At 48.2% G+C, this 18,998-nt stretch overlaps 1 protein-coding gene across 3 annotated transcripts in view; it reads left to right on the top strand.

Moving 5' to 3' along the window:
• Positions 1-18,998, top strand: part of XYLT1 (xylosyltransferase 1) — a 313,185-nt gene that overhangs the window by 34,363 nt on the left and 259,824 nt on the right. Inside the window, exon 1 of one of the 3 annotated variants that reach the window (XM_045047342.1) lies at positions 8,163-8,490. The exons of the other annotated variants lie outside the window; for them this stretch is intronic. Coding sequence (XP_044903277.1) covers positions 8,488-8,490 — 3 coding nt within the window. The 5' untranslated portion in view covers positions 8,163-8,487. Of the gene's footprint in view, positions 1-8,162; positions 8,491-18,998 lie in introns of those variants that run through there. 3 annotated transcript variants of the gene reach the window in all.

Genomic DNA, 18,998 nt, shown 5'->3' with positions numbered 1-18,998 from the left:
AGCTCTACCGTGAGTCGGAGTTTTCGTTTTCTTCTGAGAACACGAGAGTTGCTCCTGACATCAGAACGGGATCCCAAAGAGTCACTTTCAGGATGACAGCATGTGTCAAAAAAGAACCATGTCATCTCGGATGAAGGTGTGAGTTTGTGGGTGTTGGTGTATTGGGGGGACTAGCGAATTTGGCTCTCAGCGTGGTAGATTTTCCTGGCCTTTTCTGCAGTACTGCTAGCCAATGGACGAGGCTGTTGCCATAACTGGCCTCACTCCTGACTCCCCTGGGGCCGAGGCCTCTGCAGGTCAGGTCTCTGGGTTGGGTTGGAGGTCATGGCTGTGGATCTTAAGGGGTGTCTTCACAGGTGTTGCCCTGCCGTGCCCAGATGATGCTCTGACCACAGATGAATTCGGCTCTTGCTGTAAAAATATCAAGGCCCCAGTTCCTGCGTGTTTATTTTCGTCCTCTGACGAGTCAGCTGATGTGCCAATCTCTGGGGTATTTGTCTGGGCCGGAGGCCTTGCTGAAGCCTCATCTGGAATAAACAACAGGTCTTTGGGTCCGTTGCAGTTTATGGGATTCCTGAGTATTTTAAGAACTAGGGAGGCGAAATGTGAAACAGAAAAGGACATAATGGAAACCTTTAATTCTTAAAAAACTTTATTGAGGTATGATTTATATGCCCTAGAAGTCACACGTTTTAAGGGTACTGTCCAGTGATTTTTTTTTTAGTAAATTCGCCAAGCTGTGCAACCAAGCTGTGCATAATCTAGTTTTAAAACATTTTTATCACACTCGTTAGATTCCTCTTGCACACTCGCGTCACTCCCAGGCAGCTAACTGCTCATCTACTTCCCGCTCCTGTAGGGGCAATAGGTTTACGGATTGCGGACGTGTTGTAGAAATGGACTCCTGCGGTCTGAGCTCTTTAGTATCTGGCTTCTTCCACTTAGCATACTGTCCTGGAGGTCTGTACATACTGTGGCGCCCTGCCAAATAATATTCCGCGGCATGGATATACCGTAGCTCATTCATGCATCGGCTAACGGACACTTGAGCGGTTTCCCCTTCTGACTCTTGTGAATAGCGCCGCCGTAAGCATTCACGTACAAGTCTGCGCGTGGACGTATGTTTGCATTTTTCTTGGGTGTCGTCCCAGGAGTGGGATTTCTGGGTCATATGGTAAATTCGTATTTAGCTGTTTAAGAAAGTTGCCAGATTGTTCTCCACAGAGACTTCGTTGTTCCGCACTCCTACCAGCAGTGAATGAGTGGATCCGTTCATTCTCGGTCTTGCTCTGAGCTGGATGGTGACGTGGGTCAGAAACCACCGCATGTAAAAATCCGAAAATTGCTACCTGCCTGTGGGAACCTGGCCCTCACTGGGATCTTGACAACATTCTAGAAGAGCCTTGATCCCAGTTTCCACATAAGCTTCCTCGGCGTGGGGCAGAGCTCCCGGCCCAGAAGCTCTGTCACTAGCCCCCTCTCTCCTCCCCCACTCCAGCCTTGCTGGCCACGCTCCCCTGCAGTCCATCTCATTCCAGAGAGGATTCGCTTTTATTAAAAAAAAAAAAAAAAATGTTCTGTGTCGCGCTGTTGCTAATTTAGCAACTTTAGTGGACAATGTGATTTACCATCCGTGGCCTGCCTTCGAATGGATTCATTTACCTGCATTGATTGGTATATGTCGCTGTTAACTGCTGCCAGAAAATGCACAGCAGTGCTTAAAAACTGTGTAGCTTTCTGCTTTCTGATAATGATTGTTCACTCCATCCTTGATCTCCAATGACATGGTATTCTCCTCTTGAAGGTGGACTTAAATCGCAGAACTCTGTTCCTTGGTCACGAGAAAATGAATTGCTTTTCTGTACCGCGTTCTGCTAAGCACTTCTCAAAATTTGGGTTCTTTGGTAAGTGCTCCTTCTTTTCTCTTTTGGGTACTCTCTCCTTGCGACTCAAAGCGTGGTCCTCGGGTCAGCTGCCTCAGTATCCCCTGGTAGCATGTTGGAAATGTGGAGGGAGTCTCAGACCTCATCCCAAACCTCTAGAGTCAGAATTTCATTTTAACAAGATTCCCGGGTGACGTATATGTGCACCGAAGTTTCAGATGCACTGCCACGGGGCACCTGGGAGGCTCTGTAAGTGAAGCACCCAACTCTTGGTTTTGGCTCAGGTCGTGGTCCCAAGGTCGTGGGATGGAGCCCCATGTCGGGCTCCGTGCTGCCGTTGGTGGAGCCTGCTTGGGATTCTCTCTCTCCCTCTCTCTCTGCCCCTCCCTTGCTCATGTGCGTGCACATGCCCTCTCTCTCTCTCACACAAAACAAGCAAACTTTAAAAAAGAGAGAGGGAGGGAGAAAAGTGCTGCCCTGAGTCTGGAGTCAGCCAAATTAAGGCCCTTGGACTGAATCTGGCCAGGTGCAAGTTTTTCTTTAAAAAAAAAAAAAAAAGTTCTATTAGAACACTGCCACATCCATTCATTCCGTATTGTCTGTCTGTGGCTACTTGGCACAGACTGTGGAGTTGAGGAGACTGACGGAGACCTTATGGGTTGCAGAGCCGAAAATGTTTACTTCCTGGGCCTTTACAGAAAAAAGTTTGCTGACCCCTGCTCTGCAGAAGGCTTTAATTTTACTTTATTTTTATTTACTTATTATATTTATTAATTACTGGCATTATTATTTACTTATTATTTGTATTTTTTAAAGTTTTGCCAGCTTTTTCTTATTGCACTTTTTTCATTTTACCTTATTTATACACTTTGGGCCATTCTACATCTTTTTTTTAATTGAGATGTAATTGACACAAAGCATTATATTACTTACAGTCATATAGCGTAATGATTCAATATGTTTATAGATTGCAGAGTGTTCCTAGTAAATCTGGTTACATCTATCACTACACATCATTATAAAAAAAAAAAAAGAAGTTGTTCTGAGAACTTTTAAGGTCTACTCTCTTAGCAACTTCCAAATATACAGTACAGTATTATATACTTTTTTAAAAAATTTTTTTTAACGTTTATTTATTTTTGAGACAGAGAGAGACAGAGCATGAACAGGGGAGGGGCAGAGAGAGAGGGAGACACAGAATCTGAAACGGGCTCCAGGCTCTGAGCTGTCAGCACAGAGCCCGACGTGGGGCTTGAACTCACGGGCTGTGAGATCATGACCTGAGCCGAAGTCGGATGCTTAACTGACTGAGCCACCCAGGCGCCCCTATATAGGCGCCCCTATCTTTGCATCCTGCCTTGGTAGCATGAAGTGACAGAAACCAGAACAAACTTAGGCTTTGGGTTTCTGGTCCACGGGCTGGAAAGCTCTGAGGCTCCCTGATTTCTCAGATACCATCGTGCTGATATGAAGATTGTTCTGGGTGAGCTCTGTTTCATGTCATCCTGTTCTTTGTAAGCAAGAGGATTCACTGTCGGTGAAACTGGAAGGCCATATTATTCCTTTGTAAGGACTTTGCGTAGACACTCACAAATTAGAAGAAGAAGAAAAAAAACCAACCCTTTGTGGAATCCCAGGATCTGGTCCCGCTGGGAAAACCTAGGGAAAGTGGTCACGGGAGGCACCCCAGAAAGGGAGGAAGCTGGCAGGATTGGCTTTCATGCTCTGCCATCACCTTCTTGAAATTCCTCACCGCTTTTAAACCAGGCACCCCCATCTTTGTTTTGCACCAAAGTGGCCTGGCCCTAGAAGCCAGCGACAGGCTCAGAGGACCCACCCGACAAGCCTTGCATGGAGGAGAGCAGCGTGTGCGGCTTCCTGTCCACCAGCGGCTGAGCTCTCCTGACCCAGCGGCTGCATTGCCAACGAGCTAGCTTCCTCTCCCCTCGCTTTGTGCCAAGGGAAGAAAGACCACTTTCAGTGATTTTCTGAATTAAGCAGTAGAGACGTAAGCCTGCTCGTGCAGAGGGGGTTCAAAGCGAAGTTCGGATTACCTCCAGTTAAGGACGTGTTTGATGCTCACAACTTGAATGTAATTGCTTTCTAAGGACGGAGGCTGCACTTTTTCCTGCAGAGCCAGTGTGAGACCCCGCTTTTCTACGAGGGGGTTTCTTAAAGAAATTGGGCTCCCGTCCTGGCTGAGGTTGAGGTCCCTGGGGACTTCTGAGCGGTTGGGGTTTTCAGGCCACGGGTCACCAGTGGAAGCGTCCCAATGGGGCCACTTCCTCCTGATCCCTGTGGGGAGGAATTTCATCCAGTGACCCTGCAGGTAGCTGATTGAGTCTGAAATAGCAGCCTCCCAACCCAGCAGGGACCAGAACAAGGAACATTGCAGTAATTTCTTTCCTCCTCCCCTCTGAACGATTGTTAATCAGGAGTCTTTTGGAAACAAAAAATAAAAGGAAAGCAAGAAAAAGGAGACCTACTTTGGCAAACCCAGTGGAAAACTACTGCTCTGTCTACAGGTCCCCAAAACTATTGCTCTGTCTACAGCAAATGGGCGGTGGGCGGGCGGGGGGCCGCAGATGTCTCAGAAGCTCAGACACATCGGTGACCAGAGGGGTTGTTCGCACTTTGCGAGAACAGAAAGGCCGTTGGATGATCATAATTGTAACCATAAATAATTCTGTATCTGTTGTCATAGCTGCGGTCATTTATTGAGAGCGTCTACTAGGTGTCAGGTGTTAGGCCACACCGTGCACATCTCCTAATTCCTACAACAACTGTGTGGCCCGGCTCCATTCTACAGATGAGAAGTCTGAGGCTCTCAAGGTTTGACCTGGCCAAGAGCATACGGCTGGTAAGGGGCAGGGTCGTGTTTGAGCTGCGTGCGACTCCAGGACTTGGGCCGTGTCCCCTGCACTGCCCTGTGATTGCACGGCCCCCTCTGAAGCCACCGCCCTATGTTGTGATGTGGGGAGCTGGAGCATCAGTGAAGTTCTGCAGGTCTATGCCTAAGCCGTGGGTTCCCAAAGTGTAACTGGGAGGCAGGTGGTAGACAGGCGAACATTTTTTTTTAAGTGTATTTCTTGTATTTAAAGGAAATACATATAACTGCTATATAAAACCTGTGGTTTTAGAGTGAACTAAAAGTTCACTCTCAAAACACAAATTAAGAAAAGAAACCGTGAGCCTTTTAAATAAAAATAGCAGTGTGGGTGAGATGCTTGTTTGGCCCGCTGGTTCCACTATTCTGGAAACATCTTTCCTAAGCAGTTGGAACAGCCCTGAATGTTGGGGGGCGGGGGGTTGACACGGAACTGGTTCCCCTGACAAGGAGACTTTGTTCTCAGTGGGAAAGAAGTCGTGAGCCAAGTTGTCAGCATTTTGGGTTCCATCGTCCACCATGATGGTGCTGTCCCCTCCTCTTTCATAGTCACCGTCTTGTCACTTGTTGCCAAAACCCCAGACACTCTCGCTGACTTTCAGAATTGTTCACAAGTCTTAGCAAGAAGCCCTTACCCCAGCCTGTGGGGTTTCTCATCACCTCTGCCTACCGTGGGGTTGTCTTATACCAGTCGATAGCTGATGGCGCCTCACTAGCCTTCTGTCTCTGGAATACACCAAGCCCAGTCTTACCTCAGGGCCTTTGCACTTGCTGTTCTTGCTGCCTCGGACTCCCCCCTGCCCCGGTATTTGCTTGGCGGATGCCTTCTTCTCATTCTGGTCTTCATTCTAACATCTGTCTTCTCAGGGGGGCTTTCCTGTTCACCTACTAAAGTCTCCCTCTCCCTGCATCTCTTTCTATGCAAATCTTTTTCTGTCAAAGACCAGATAGTAAGTATCTTAGGCTTGAGGACCATATGGTCTCTGTGGCAACTACTCAACTCTGTCATTGTTGTGCAAAAGCTTTCACAGGCAACATGTAAATAAATGGGGGTATTGTTTTGCTAACACTCTACTTACAAAAACAGATGGCCAGCTGGATTTGACCCACACAGGCTGTAGTTGGCTGATCCCTGCTCTACTCTACTACCTTTTTAAGAATTGTTGTCATAACATTTATCACTACATGAAATCATCTTGTTTATTTGTGTATAATTTTGTCTCTTTGTATCTACAACGTAAACCCAACGAAGGCAGGAATGTGCCCTTCCTTCCTGTTTAGTTGGTATCCTTAGTGCCTCGCACACAGTGCGCACTCAGCAAATGTTTGTTCAATGGATGGATACTGTCACTGTGGGATTCCTGCATTCGTTTATTCTCCAGACATGTATGGCTCACTTACTCTGCCCCTGGCCTCATATGGAACATTGGAAACGGAGCTCACGGACAAATACGTAGATGCTCATGGGAGCAGGTTATGGTTCGACGTGATGGGCCAGATGGGATGGATAAGTGGCTCTCCATAGTGGGGTATTAACTCTTAGGTGGTCAGCGGTGGCTTCTTGGAGCAAGCAGTGTCTGAGCCGAGCGTGAAGGGGACATTTAGGCTCTCTGGGTAGAGAGGCAGCCTGGAAGAGCATTCATGCACAGGAACAGCCTGAGCAACGGCTTGGTGGCAGGCACCCGTGTGGCTGTGTGCCGCGGGAAGGAAAAGCCATTCGGGGCTGCTGAGTAAAACCAGTCCAGACGTCACTGCAGGTCAGACGAACAGCAACAGGTATAAGTTGAGAGTCCGGTTGGATGAGTTCTTGTGAACAATTGACAAAGGTCTTTCTCTGAAATATGGAATTGGGCCCTGCATTTAAATGTGGGCTTTGGTTTCTGTGAACTCAGCGGTTCTGTTGCTCCAGAAGCTTAAAAATTCGTAGTCCATGGATCTGGCTTCTCAGTTGACCTGGCCCCAGTCATCTAGAGTTGGCCGACATTTGCAGGCGAGCTACCCGACATCCTATGTAATTGGTAGGTCTTGGCTCTCAAAATATACAGACGATGCTCATGAGCGGCCTTCCCTGGCTGTCACCCTGCCCTTGTGCGTACACCTAAAACCCATCGGTTGTCAGCAGGGAGTTAAGCACACAGAGAAAGGGCAGCAGATGGCATGGAAGAGTGGGGAATTGCAAGCCCCGAATAAAATTTTATTGAGGTGGGCCAGCCCTGCTGTTGACGAGGCGCTTAAAGGGAATTTGTGATTTGCAAAGCCAAAGACTGTTCTTGCTCGTCACCCTGGAGAGGGGAAGAATGCCTGAGACTTCGGGGACTCTGCCTCCAACTTCTAAGCCTTGGCCAAGCCCTAATGAGGCCAGAGCCAAGTTCAAGGGTAGAGGCTGATGCTGTCACAAGACTTGGGGCTGCTGTGACAGGCAAGCCACAGCAGAAGGAAGCAGACCTTCGTCAGCACTAACAGGCCCTGGGGTGCTGATGGGGTGCACACATACTATGTGTGCACATGGCGGATGCTGTAACATCCACGTTACACTCTTCCTGCCAATAGTTACTTAGTATTCTTTATGTTTTTTAATGTTTTTTTTTTTATTTTTAAGAGAGAGTATGTGAGTGGGGGAGGTGCAGAGAGAGAGGTAGACAGAGGATCGATCCAAAGCAGACTTCATAATGACAGCAGAAAGCTCAATGCAGGACAGGAGCTCACGAGCTGTGAGATCATGACCTGAGCCGAAATCAGACACTCTTTTTTTTTTTTTTTTATTTTTTTTTTCAACGTTTATTTATTTTTGGGGGGACAGAGAGAGACAGAGCATGAACGGGGGAGGGGCAGAGAGAGAGGGAGACACAGAATCGGAAACAGGCTCCAGGCTCTGAGCCATCAGCCCAGAGCCTGATGCGGGGCTCAAACTCACGGACCGCGAGATCGTGACCTGGCTGAAGTCGGACGCTTAACCGACTGCGCCACCCAGGCGCCCCCGAAATCAGACACTCAACTGACTGAGCCACCCAGGCGCCCCAACATTTTTCTTTAAATGTGCTCACTATTTACTCGGGCTCAGCCTTAAGCTCTGCTATCCATAATGTCATAGTATGAATGAAGCCCATTTTCTTCTTAAATATATCAAAGTAAATAAATAACTGTTAGGGGCGCCTGAGTGGCTCGGTTGAGCGTCCGGCTTTGGCTCAGGTCACGATCTCGCAGTTCGTGAGTTTGAGCCCCGCGTCGGGCTCTGGGCTGACCGCTCAGAGCCTGGACCCTGCTTCCGATTCTGTGTCTCCCTCTCTCTCTGCCCCTCCCTTGCTTGCACTCTGTCTCTCGCATTGTTTCAAAAATAAACATTAAAAAAAATAAAGTTAAAAAAATAAATAACCGTTAAAGTTTTTTCAGAAAAGTTTATTCACGAACCACACGGGAGAACCTGTGTGCTGTCGTTTCTAGTGCCTTCGGCCTTATCCTCTTCAGCACTTGTGGGTTTGCTAGAGGTGTTGTTGCCTCTGTTTTGTAGGCGAGGAAACAGAGACCCAGAGAAATTTAGCATCTCACCCAAAGTCACGCGGCTAAGAACCAGCAGAGTCTGGATTTGAACACGGATCTTTCTGGCTCTAAAGTCCCAAGCGATGTGCACCCACTTCTCAGAGGACAGAAAGGGAGAATGATGTCCAGACATCCCCTGGATCGGACGGACGGATTTAAAGGTTCTCGGGACAGGCATAAATGGTAAGACTGAGGCCAGTCAGACTTCCTGCCCCTTCTCGGGAGGCAAAGACAGCTTCAGCCACCGACATGTCGAGTCCCGTGGATGGGGGCGTCAGACTCGCTCACACTGTGAGGGTTGTTCCTGGGGCTCCGCCGCATGGCACAGAGAGCCCTTCGTCATTCCGTGAGATAACCGTAATCAGTGTGGACTCCCACACGAAAGCCCAGGCAAGTGACTGTCCCCACTGCCCAGCAGCCAGGGCAGCAGGAGACCCCTTCTCTGTAGTGGAGATTCATTAGTATTCAGTCCTCACCGAAGGGCCTTGGAGGAAAAAATCGTGGTCATGGGTTCTGAATGAGCCCAGCTGCCAGCCCCTGGGGAAGGGCCACAGCGAGCAGACTCCGCTGCCCTTGAGCTACCTCAGCGATGGCCTTCTGTCCTGAGGTGGGAGGTTCTGCGGGGTGTCCGTCAACAGGCACCACCCCTGAGTAAGCAGCCCCGATGGGCAGGAGGACGGCGGCCTGCAGTTGGGGGGTGGAGCTTGGGGACGGAAGAAGGGGGGACCAGGAAGACCTGGGAAGCCCAGCCAGATCACCGGCAGGGAAGATGACTGTGGTTGGCTGTGGCGATCCCACTTTTCCTTGAAAGTCTTAGCTTTCCAGCATTGAGGTCTCACATCTGGGTAACTGAGCTTGGGGTCACTGCTAGTCTATATGGAACCTTGTGGGTATGATAAAGTACCCCCCCCCCGCCCCCCTTAGAGGAAGACTAGAGAAAGCATCCCTGTAGGGAAGTGCCGGCCTACCCGGGCAAGACGTGAGGGCCACTGGCTGGATTGGGCCTGTACTTTGCAGTCCACAGACCATGGAGCCATCGACAGGGCCTCAAATGACAGCTACCTTACGTTTCAATAAAAACAAAAAATACACGTATCAGTTCTTTATTATCGTAAAACAAACTGTCTCAAAACCTGATGGCTTGAAACCGCCATTTTATTTGGTTGCTGGTTTTGTCAGGGTCAGGATTTCAGGAAGAGCTCTGCTGGGCGGTTCGTTTCTGCTCCGTGCGGCAGCAGCTGGGGCTGGGCGATCCGTTTCTAGAATGATTTCTTCATCCATATGTTTGCCCTCTTGTTCCTTCCTGAGCTCCTTCTCTCTCCATGTGGCATCTTGTCTTCAGAGCCTTTGGCTGTGACTTGATTTTCTCATGGCAGGATGGTCTCAGGGCAGCAACACTTCCAGGGTGGCAGCTGGCCTCCAGGAGGCAGGAAGTGGAGGGCTCCGACTGGAACTGGCACGGCATCACTCCTGCCGTGTGCCGTTGCTCAAAGCGGTCACAGGGCCCGCCCAGATTCCAGGGGCTGGAAAAAGAGACCCCACCCCTCGTTGGGATGAGGGGGACGGGTGTGTGCGGCAAAGTCACGATGCAGAAGAACATGTGGGTTGGGTGACGTCGTTGCAGTGCTCTCTGGAGAATACAGCCAGCCACACCTTCATGGCTGGGGGTGGAGCAGATTTAGGTGAAGGAGCTCACCTTCATGGGCAGATTTTTCAGGAGCCCCACAAGGAATTTTCTGGTTTGAGCTCCTCTTTGCCTCCCATCTAAAGAACAGTGAGAGGCAAGGCACGGGTGTATTGTTTTAAGATAAAAATATATGTGCAGTTCTTAATTCACTGCAGACTCTTCATGGGACCCTAATATTTGATCTGAAAGGTTGCTCTGGGGCACTTGGGTGGCTCAGTCAGTTAAGTGTCTGACTTCAGCTCAGGTCAAGATCTCACCGTTCATGGGTTCGAGCCCCATGTCGGGCTCTGTGCTGACAGTTCAGAGCCTGGAGCCTGCTTTGGATTCTGTGTCTCCCTCTCTCTGTGCCCCTCCCCCGCTCACACTCTGTGTGTGTGTGTGTGTGTGGGTGTGTGTGTGTGTGTGTGTGTGTCTCAAAAATAAATTAAAAGAAAGAAAGAAAGAAAGAAAGAAAGAAAGCAAGCAAGCAAGCAAGCAAGCTTGCTCTAATAGGGTAAACCAACTTGCAAAGTGAAAATAGCCCCAGGGTGGGCACAGCTCCTGGGGGAGGGACATTGTATGGGGGAGGGACCGTGGTGGTGTCAGGGCACGGTCAGGAAAGCAGCTGGCTTCTGTTTGGTGAGATCCCAAAGAAAAGGCCATCTGGCTTGGACCAGCTCACCTCCCACCCTGGTGTTTAAATCTGAAGTGGGTTTTATTGAGTCAATCAAGAAAGATTCAGTTATTGAAACGGAGGCAAATTCAGGCAGTAAATTGATGTTTTTGATTGAAATTTGCTTCCAAGCCAAGCCCTTGGGTCACTATTGGACATTCGCCTCCTTTTAAAAATATGGTGTAACAAATAACACGCACACCCACTCAACTGAACATTTTGGACCCTCGCTAAAAAAAATCTGAATAATTAGCCAAGCTAACATTTTTTTTGGATAGTGCTAAACTTTGCAAAGCACAGTGGAAATAGATGTTGCATATCAATTATAACTGGAGAGGAGTTACCCTGTTCTTTTGAGGTGTTCCCATGCAAGGGCCCTAAAACTAGAAGGTGTGGTTTACAGCCTCATTTCTGCCCCTTATAAGCTGTGTCCATGGGCAGGTCACTGGTATTTACTGTGAACCTCGCTTTCTTCGCCTATAGAATGAAAATGGTTATACCTATTTGATCCTGGAATTGGTTTAAGAATAAAATGATACCGCACTGTTTTTAAAAAGTGCTCTGTGAGTTCGGAAATTCTTCATGCATTGAGCTGTCACTGCTAATAATAGCATGGCAAATTTCTGTTGTCTGAGAATTAACATTAGCCATTTAAAAATTAAATGTATGGAGTCCGTAATTATTTTAAAACACAAAGTTTAAAAAAAGTTAACTGTATAACTCTGATATCTAGGTACAAGCTATGGTTGGAGCACTGCCTTATGTATACCTAAGTTCAATTTCGGCTAACCTAGGTGGTACTTTCTGAAATTAAAGGCTTGATCCTACAAAGACAAGTGAGTAAGGAAGCCATTACTTACAATGTTTTGCTGCTTTGAATAAACTTCACCCAGTAACTAAGCCCTAATATTGAATGGGCCAATAGAAACGAGTGGCTTCCTCTTATTCTAATAGACACAGATTCAGTTATTTATTAACAAATAGTTCATTGAGGGCCTACAAGGGGGCATTTCTCTTTGCCAAGAGCTGCCTCAATGGTTTCCAAACACCACTCTCATTGAACGTTGCTCTTATGAGCTGGTGATAGGCATCTCAGACTCAAATCAAAGGGAGCAGGCTTCCCCTCCCCTACTTTACGGGAGAAAAGGTCGGTGGATCAGATTTTTTTCTATATTATTATTTTTTTTTACTGTATCTTCTTCTTATATCTTTTGCATCTGAACCTGCCTGCCCATGCTAACATACAGTGAAAAATGCTGTCTGCAGTGCACTATTCAGTGCACTATTCAGTGTACTGAAAGTTATTTCCTTTGGAAGCATTGCCTGTTTCATTGGGTCTGCAAACAACATGGTCACTCCTAAATTTAAGGACGGCTGGAATATGCAGTGTACTAGGGAGGGGCAGATCTGGCCCTCTGTTTGTGTTTGTGTAAATAAAGTTTTATTGGAACACAGCCATACCCATTCATTTCCATATTGTCTATGGTGCATGCTTTGACCCTAAGGCAGAGTTGAGTAGTTGGAACAGAGACCTCATGGCCTGCAAAGCTGGACATATTTATTATGTGACCCTTTACAGGAAACGTTTGTTGGCCTCCGTGCAATACCATGGTGAGGGCCTGACAACACAGAAGCAAACTGGCTTTTTCACTCTGAACCTCCCCTGGGCTAGAAAGCTACAGAGGCTACCATCTCGCGACAAGACTCCGTTTGAGAATTCCACTTTTCCTCCAGAACCTATAGCAAATATGACAGGCAGGAAGATCATGTTTTGTTTTGTTTTCATTTGTTTCATTTTATTTGATTATTTTATCTTATTTTTTTTTTTAATGTTTTCCTTTTTAAGGGAACATTAGGTTACGGTTAAAAAGAAAAGGGAAGGGAGATTTGAATTTATGTAATTTGGTCCAAATCCCACCTCTGTCATTTGTTGACACATTCCGTTCTTCATTTAGTCAACCGGTTATGTACTTACTGAGTATCTAGTCGTCGCTGCTGCCTCAAGTATGTATCCCTAAGGCGTGAACACCTACTTATTGTAGCGGATCCTAGGGCGTCCTGCTTATCTATTGCCGTGGAACAAATTGCTCACAAACTTAGTGGCTTAAACAGTTACTTATTAGCTCTTAAAGTTTTGTGGGCTGACCGGGCCTAGCTGGACGGTTGTCCCTTGGATTTTTTGTGTGTGTTGCAGTCAGATAAGGGCCGGGGCTGCAGTCAGTCATCTTAAGGTTTGGCTGGGCTGGATGCTCAGCGTGTCTCATTCATGCAGCTGGCAGCTGGCGCTGACGGCTGGCTGGGAGCTCATCTGGAGCTGTCGACTAGAGCGCATGTGGCTTAGGCTTCTCGCGGAATGATGGCCGGGTTCCAAAAGGACGCTTCCCAAGAGTGAATGTTCCAAGAGTCCCAGCAGGAGCTTTCTTATCACCTAGGCTCTGAGCTCCCAGAACACCCCTTCTGCCCCATTCTGTTGGTCAAACAAGTCACTAAGGCTAGCCCGGTTTTAAGGGGGAAGAAGACCCCACCTCTCCATGACCGGAACGTCAAAGATTTTGTGGGCATCTTGAATCTGGCAGACAGGTGCATACAGTGGGGAGCCAGCAACAATGGCTCTTCTGTGAAAATGTAACTTTTACAAGTGACAGAGAAAAAGAAGCTCTGATGATAAGAGAGCTTTTAATAGGGTGGTTTGGTCTGGAGAAGGGCCAGAGAAGGCTTCTTGGGGGATGAATAAGGTGGGATGTGAAGGTTGAGTGCAGTTAGCCAGGTGAAGAAGGGAGGAGAGAGTAATCCAGGCACAAGAAACAATCTGTGCAAATGTCCTGGGGCAGGGCCACAAGAAGACTGGTGTCTCTAGAGCTGAGTGAGTGAGGGGGGATGTGGTAGGAGATAAGGCTTTCTAGTTGGATGCTGCAGGCCGCAGTTCCTCATCCCTCCTAGCTTCAGTTGTTACCACCTGAGGCTATTGTGAGGATAAATGAGGAGTAAGTCAGTAAAGCCTTCTTGTGGCTTCTGCTTGTGCTGGATCAAGTGGTGGTTGGGAGGGAGGCGGGTTTAGACTAGGAATCAGTTGGTTTGTATATGAAAGGGGTACCCCTGGCTGACCTTTTGCCGTGTGTAAGAACTGGAGAATTGTCCAGCTCTGGGAGGCACCCCAATGCCAGAGCATCAAGAATACAGAAAATATGAAAATATACAGTTAATATAATCCGCCCTGTGATGCATGGATGCCGGCTGGACAAAGAATCTAAGAAAACACAGTGAGAACAGCCCCGCTCTTTGCTCACATGTGGACACTGAGAATGTCTCCTGGGAAGTTGTGAGAGAGTGTGGAGCTAGCCCAGGGCCCCCAAAGTACAGGGGTGTGCAGTGGTGATACATATATGTATCTTGTCATCAGAAATGCCACCTCTTTTCTGAGCAGAGCGTCAGGGGCACACACAGGCCAACTGTTGCCGTGTGTCTCTGTGGGCTGTATGCCGTGTGCGTCTACAGTGTGTCAGGCTCTGGGCTAGGCTTTGGGCGGATAATGGTGAGCATGTAGGCACATCCTCTGGCCTCCTGGAGTTTGTAATTTAGTGGAGGAGACTGAGGTTAATGAGAGAGTGCAAGGGGGGCCTGAACCAGTCTGAGGCACCAGGGGGGCCTTCCTACAGAACTGGCATTGTAGCTGAGTTTGGAAGGGTGTTTTGAGAATGCTTGGTGTGGGCTAGAAAGGGGGAAAACCGGATTTAGCAACCATGGAATGCATTTTTCTCCCAGCGTTGAAGGACCTGTGAACACCTCTGTGCGGAGAACTGGGACTGACACCTCCTTTTGGGGGTTCACGTCTGGCGCCTTGTAAGGTTGAATTTCTCGGGGTGTACTTTTCCTCGTGGTGCATCTAAGCTTGAGTGACAATGAGTTTCAGGGAAAAAGTGCGGAGTATCCCTGTCCCTATTCACCTTCCAGTCACACTCAGCCCATATTAGTCACTGCAGTGAGCTACTGAACAGATGCAGATATAGCGAACATGGGCTGGATTGCAAATCAGGTGTAGGATTCGAGAGGTTATATATCCCTTCTTCCTTTTTCCCAACAGTAGGACCATCAGGAAAATGAGAGTGCAGCTGGAGAGATCCCCCTGTTAAGGTGTTCCTTGGTTGGGAAAGCAAATGTCATTAGATCCCTTTGGAGCTCCATCAGTTGGGCCACCTTCCAAGATGGTGGATGGTGGTTGACAGGGAGAACCCAAACATGAGAGGAATTTCCATCAGAGTCAGAAAGAACTTTGATTACTTAGATTCCTGAGAGCCTCTCTGCCTTCTCCCTTCTCTGCTCTGCCCAAGAAATGCTAATCTCCAAGTGAGTCCTTCCCCCACTCCAATCCTTGGTATTTGTAAGATTGGAATGTGGTTGTCATGGCATTTAATCTGTTTACATGAGTTTTATTCTGGTCTCTAACTACACGGGGGGCAATGTGCTTGAGTCCAAGCAGAGTTAAGCCTGGAGTCATGGAATTCTTGGGGTATGTGTGTGTACTCAGACCACCTCACATGGATGCATTTTGCCGTCCATGCCTCTACATCTCCATGCTACTCACATATTGTTCGTGTGAATCATTGCCTTAGACTTGGGCTGAACTGTAGCCATGAGAACGTAAACTCTGCCTCATCAGGATATAGATCTGCAGCTGCAGGGTCTGTGGATAACACTGGAAGGGGGAGAGATTTGGGGATCCAAAGAAGCAACCATGCATGTACTGTTCACACATAACCTTCAAGCCAAGCTGGTGTGGGGTGAGCAACTGGGCGCCTGCCCATTAAAAACATCATCTCTTACAGCGCGGGAAGATCACGTTCCCCCTGCTTTGTCTACCAAGAAATCTGAATGGACTTTCGAAAAATAATGGGCCAGTAGAAAGAAAACATCCTTTTCTCCCTCAGCCGCCTTGCCACCTACTGTTGAGAGCCCGGCTGAGAGTCAGCAGTGGATGTCATGATTTAACAGCTGGACCGCCCGTGTACCTAACAGTCAGTAAGATAGGCCTCCTGTTCATCAGACAGAGACCTTGGCCAGCACTAGGTTTTTTTTCTAGAGCCTTTTGGCTTCTTTTGAAGCCAGGTGAGTATTTTGTCATTTGCACAGAACAGAGCTGAAGCTGGACGTTTCATAGTTCCGCTCTCTGACCCAGAGCTATCAGAGATGGGAGGTCTTGGAAAAGTCACCCTCTTGAGCAGTGACCCCCAAACTCAGAGCCAGCCAAGGAGTGTTTTCAGCCGCTCTTAGAAGTGATTTTTCTCCATTCAGTGTCACAAGGCCTGATGGCCAAAAGACTTCTTCAAAAAATAATCAACTTAACTTTCGTCGAGTGAAGTGACAGGGATGCCTTATAAGCAATTTTTGGTGGCAGGACATTTTTAGCAGCCCAAGGTGAAACTACCAGTTCCTTGGAGAGTGAGACAATATAATTCAATTTGGATATAATATAATTAATTAATTGGGAAGCAAATTGCATTAAGCAGATAGCTCTTGGCTTTAATGTTGCACTCTATCCGGAAACGAGCACCACGAAGGGGTTATCATGTTACTATTTTATTTTTTATTATCAACATCAACAGCAGCAACTACAACTGACAAAATTTGTACAAATGTATGTTACAGGCGCTGTGTTGAATGCTTGGCCTGCATGAGCTTGTATAAGCCCTACAAATGGGCTGCGAAACACACGCGACTGTGATTCATGTTCTACGGTGTAGATGACTGAGTTGTCCCAAGACCTCCAGGCCATACGGGCTGAGTTGCAAGGTGCAGACCCAGGCGGTGAGGTTCCGGGGCCCCGTTTCTTTGCTGCTAAGTGGGCAGCCCAACCTCTTCATTACAGTGTTTACAGCATTCTATGGAATTTGCAAGAAATCTCATGCAGTGACAATGATGGCAGGCAACAGCATCAAAGTGTAGTGTACCTGGTGGCCCAGGAACGTCCAGGCACTTTCTCTACTCACTGAGGACTCCTCTGATGCACCTTTCTCATGTGCATTTTTGGATTTCGTGAAGAAGCAAGTGAAATGAGGGAGGCAGCCAAGCACACTGGCCCAAAGGGGAGCCATTGAGGTATTGGCTTGGGGCATCAGCAGAGGTCAAGGTTTCGGTTCTGTGCCCGACACGGGTAGTGTAAACCCAATAGCAGCAAAGGCAAGGGGGTCTGTGCTGGCCATTCCCATTGTGGATGGGTCATTGTCTCCTACAGCAGAGGAACCCCTGAGCTTGACTCTGGCTGTCTCAGAGACCCTGTCGGTCACCTGGTAGTATTCAGTGTTCCTTTTGAGTCTCGTCTGCAGCTAAAACCCTATCTTACCCATGCCCTTCGCCAGAAACTATTGAGTACTTCCAGAGGGCATTCTTTCTCAACGTGTGACCATCCCTTCTTGACCCCCTGCATGAGGAGGTAGGAAAGTAACTGTGATTCTCAAAGTCAAGAGCACATGCATCGTTGCTAATTTGCTTAGGCATGAGGGGGCTTGAGGGGCCGTGAAGATATTGGGGGACCCAAGCTGCCAGGCCCTTTGAATTCTTTGGTCTAATGTGTGTGTTTCAGTTTTGTCCTTGCCTTCAAACTGCTGGCCTCTTTCAGATCCCTTTCTTATTTTCTGCTTTCCAGTAAACTCCAAAATAGAATTAAATTGCAAGTTGGAAACGGACCTGTTACTCTTTCTAGCTCTGAAGAGGGAGGTTGGGGCACACTTTGGGCAGCTTCCTGCTCTTTCTGTTCACTTTTAGAAGGTGGTTCGGAAGAAGGGCTTTGTAATTTTCATCCTTTTTCCCCATGACCGAGGCTTTCTCCAGTTTTGATATGTGTCATTATGGGCAGATCCTTTGGCCCGGTTTCTAGAACTCAGTCTGGGCCCTGAGTACTATCTAAATATGGCCTCTGAACTCAGAACAAGCCTCAAAATGTCACACGAGGGCCTCCTGATGTCCCTTCCTCCCTAAATTTAACATTTCTTATTCTTCTAGAAGCTAACCACGTGTCAACCAAGGATATTGTGGTCCCCTCCAGTGAGTCTCGAATAAACTAGGGGAACGTTTCCAGTTTGAGGCTGAAAATCAGGTACCTGGTTAGGCAAATTCTGAGTGTGCAACTGTGAGCATCCAGGTACGAAACTCAGGACTGAGCATGAGCCACAAGGAAGCCGAGATGGTCTCCGTGACGTCCCGGAGGTTCTGGCTCAGAAGACTTCCTGAGAAGATGCAGGATGTTCACCTGAGCCATTGAGTGAGCTCTTAGCCAGTGCGCGTCACTGGGCCCAGGAGGGGCTTTAAAAAGCCTGATTCCGTTCCTTCCTTACAAAGAAATCTGCATTATTTCCATTTTACAGAGCAGGCAGCTGAGGCCTGGCTTCGAATGCAGACCGACATGATTGGCAAGGCTGGCTGCCACAGTGGACTCTGTACGGTGCTGGTTTTAGCCAGAGGCCTGCACACGGCTGGTGAGCAGGCAAGGAAATGGATGAATGAATGAATGAATGAGTGAGGCCACGAGGTTCCAGGCAAGAGGGTGACTTGTGAAAGACTGTATGACCCTTGCAGGAAGAGACACTCCCTGCTCTTTGGTTTATCTTCTGTTGCATCTGCACACCGGGCCCCAGTACCTAGCCTGTTCGAAGCACACCAAATAATTTTTTAATGAACACTGAATGCATTACTGTTGCATTGACCATTTGGCTTTTCAGCATCTCCCTCTTTGTCCTAGGGGTCTTGTGATCTCTTTTGACCCTGAGCGTCCAAGGGCTGTTGGAGAAGTTGGAGCGAACGCAGCCTCTCTTCCCTGAGGCCGCCTTCGCTCCACGTGTCTTCCCATCTGCTTTCCAGATGCGCAAATGACTCATCAGCTCCCCGCAGCTCTCTCAAACCCGCTTTTTGTCTTCTCCGCTCTCTTTCCTAATCTCCTGGGCACAGCTCTTGGCTGCGAGTGATGGAAACCAACCCGGTCTAGTTCAGGCCCCAAGGGGGAATTTGGTGGCTCCCAGATGCTGGTTCACAAGAACCCTAGGAGAGACCTCACTGATGCACGGAGAGGGGACGTGGTGTGCCCCGGGTCACACAGCTGTTAATTGGAGGAGGGCTGGGGAGAGCGTGACAGTTTCGAGAAGAAGCTACGTGAGGGGGGAGACTGTTCTGTTCACCGCTGTGTGTGCCTAAAATAGTAACACGCGGCACATAGTAGGTGCCTACTACACTTTTGTTGAATGTAGAGAATACGTGAATTGGTGAAGTATTGAGACCGTCTCAGGCACTGCACGTAACGGAGAGCTTGCCTGCCTCAGTCTCAGCCTGGGTCTCCGGGCTCAAGAAGGCCCCACGGTGGACAGC

Source organism: Felis catus, chromosome E3 (assembly GCF_018350175.1).
Source record: "Felis catus isolate Fca126 chromosome E3, F.catus_Fca126_mat1.0, whole genome shotgun sequence".
In the NCBI taxonomy this organism is placed as follows: domain Eukaryota; kingdom Metazoa; phylum Chordata; class Mammalia; order Carnivora; family Felidae; genus Felis; species Felis catus.
The sequence above is the reverse complement of the archived record's forward strand: the minus strand, read 5'-3'. Positions and strand labels throughout refer to the sequence as shown.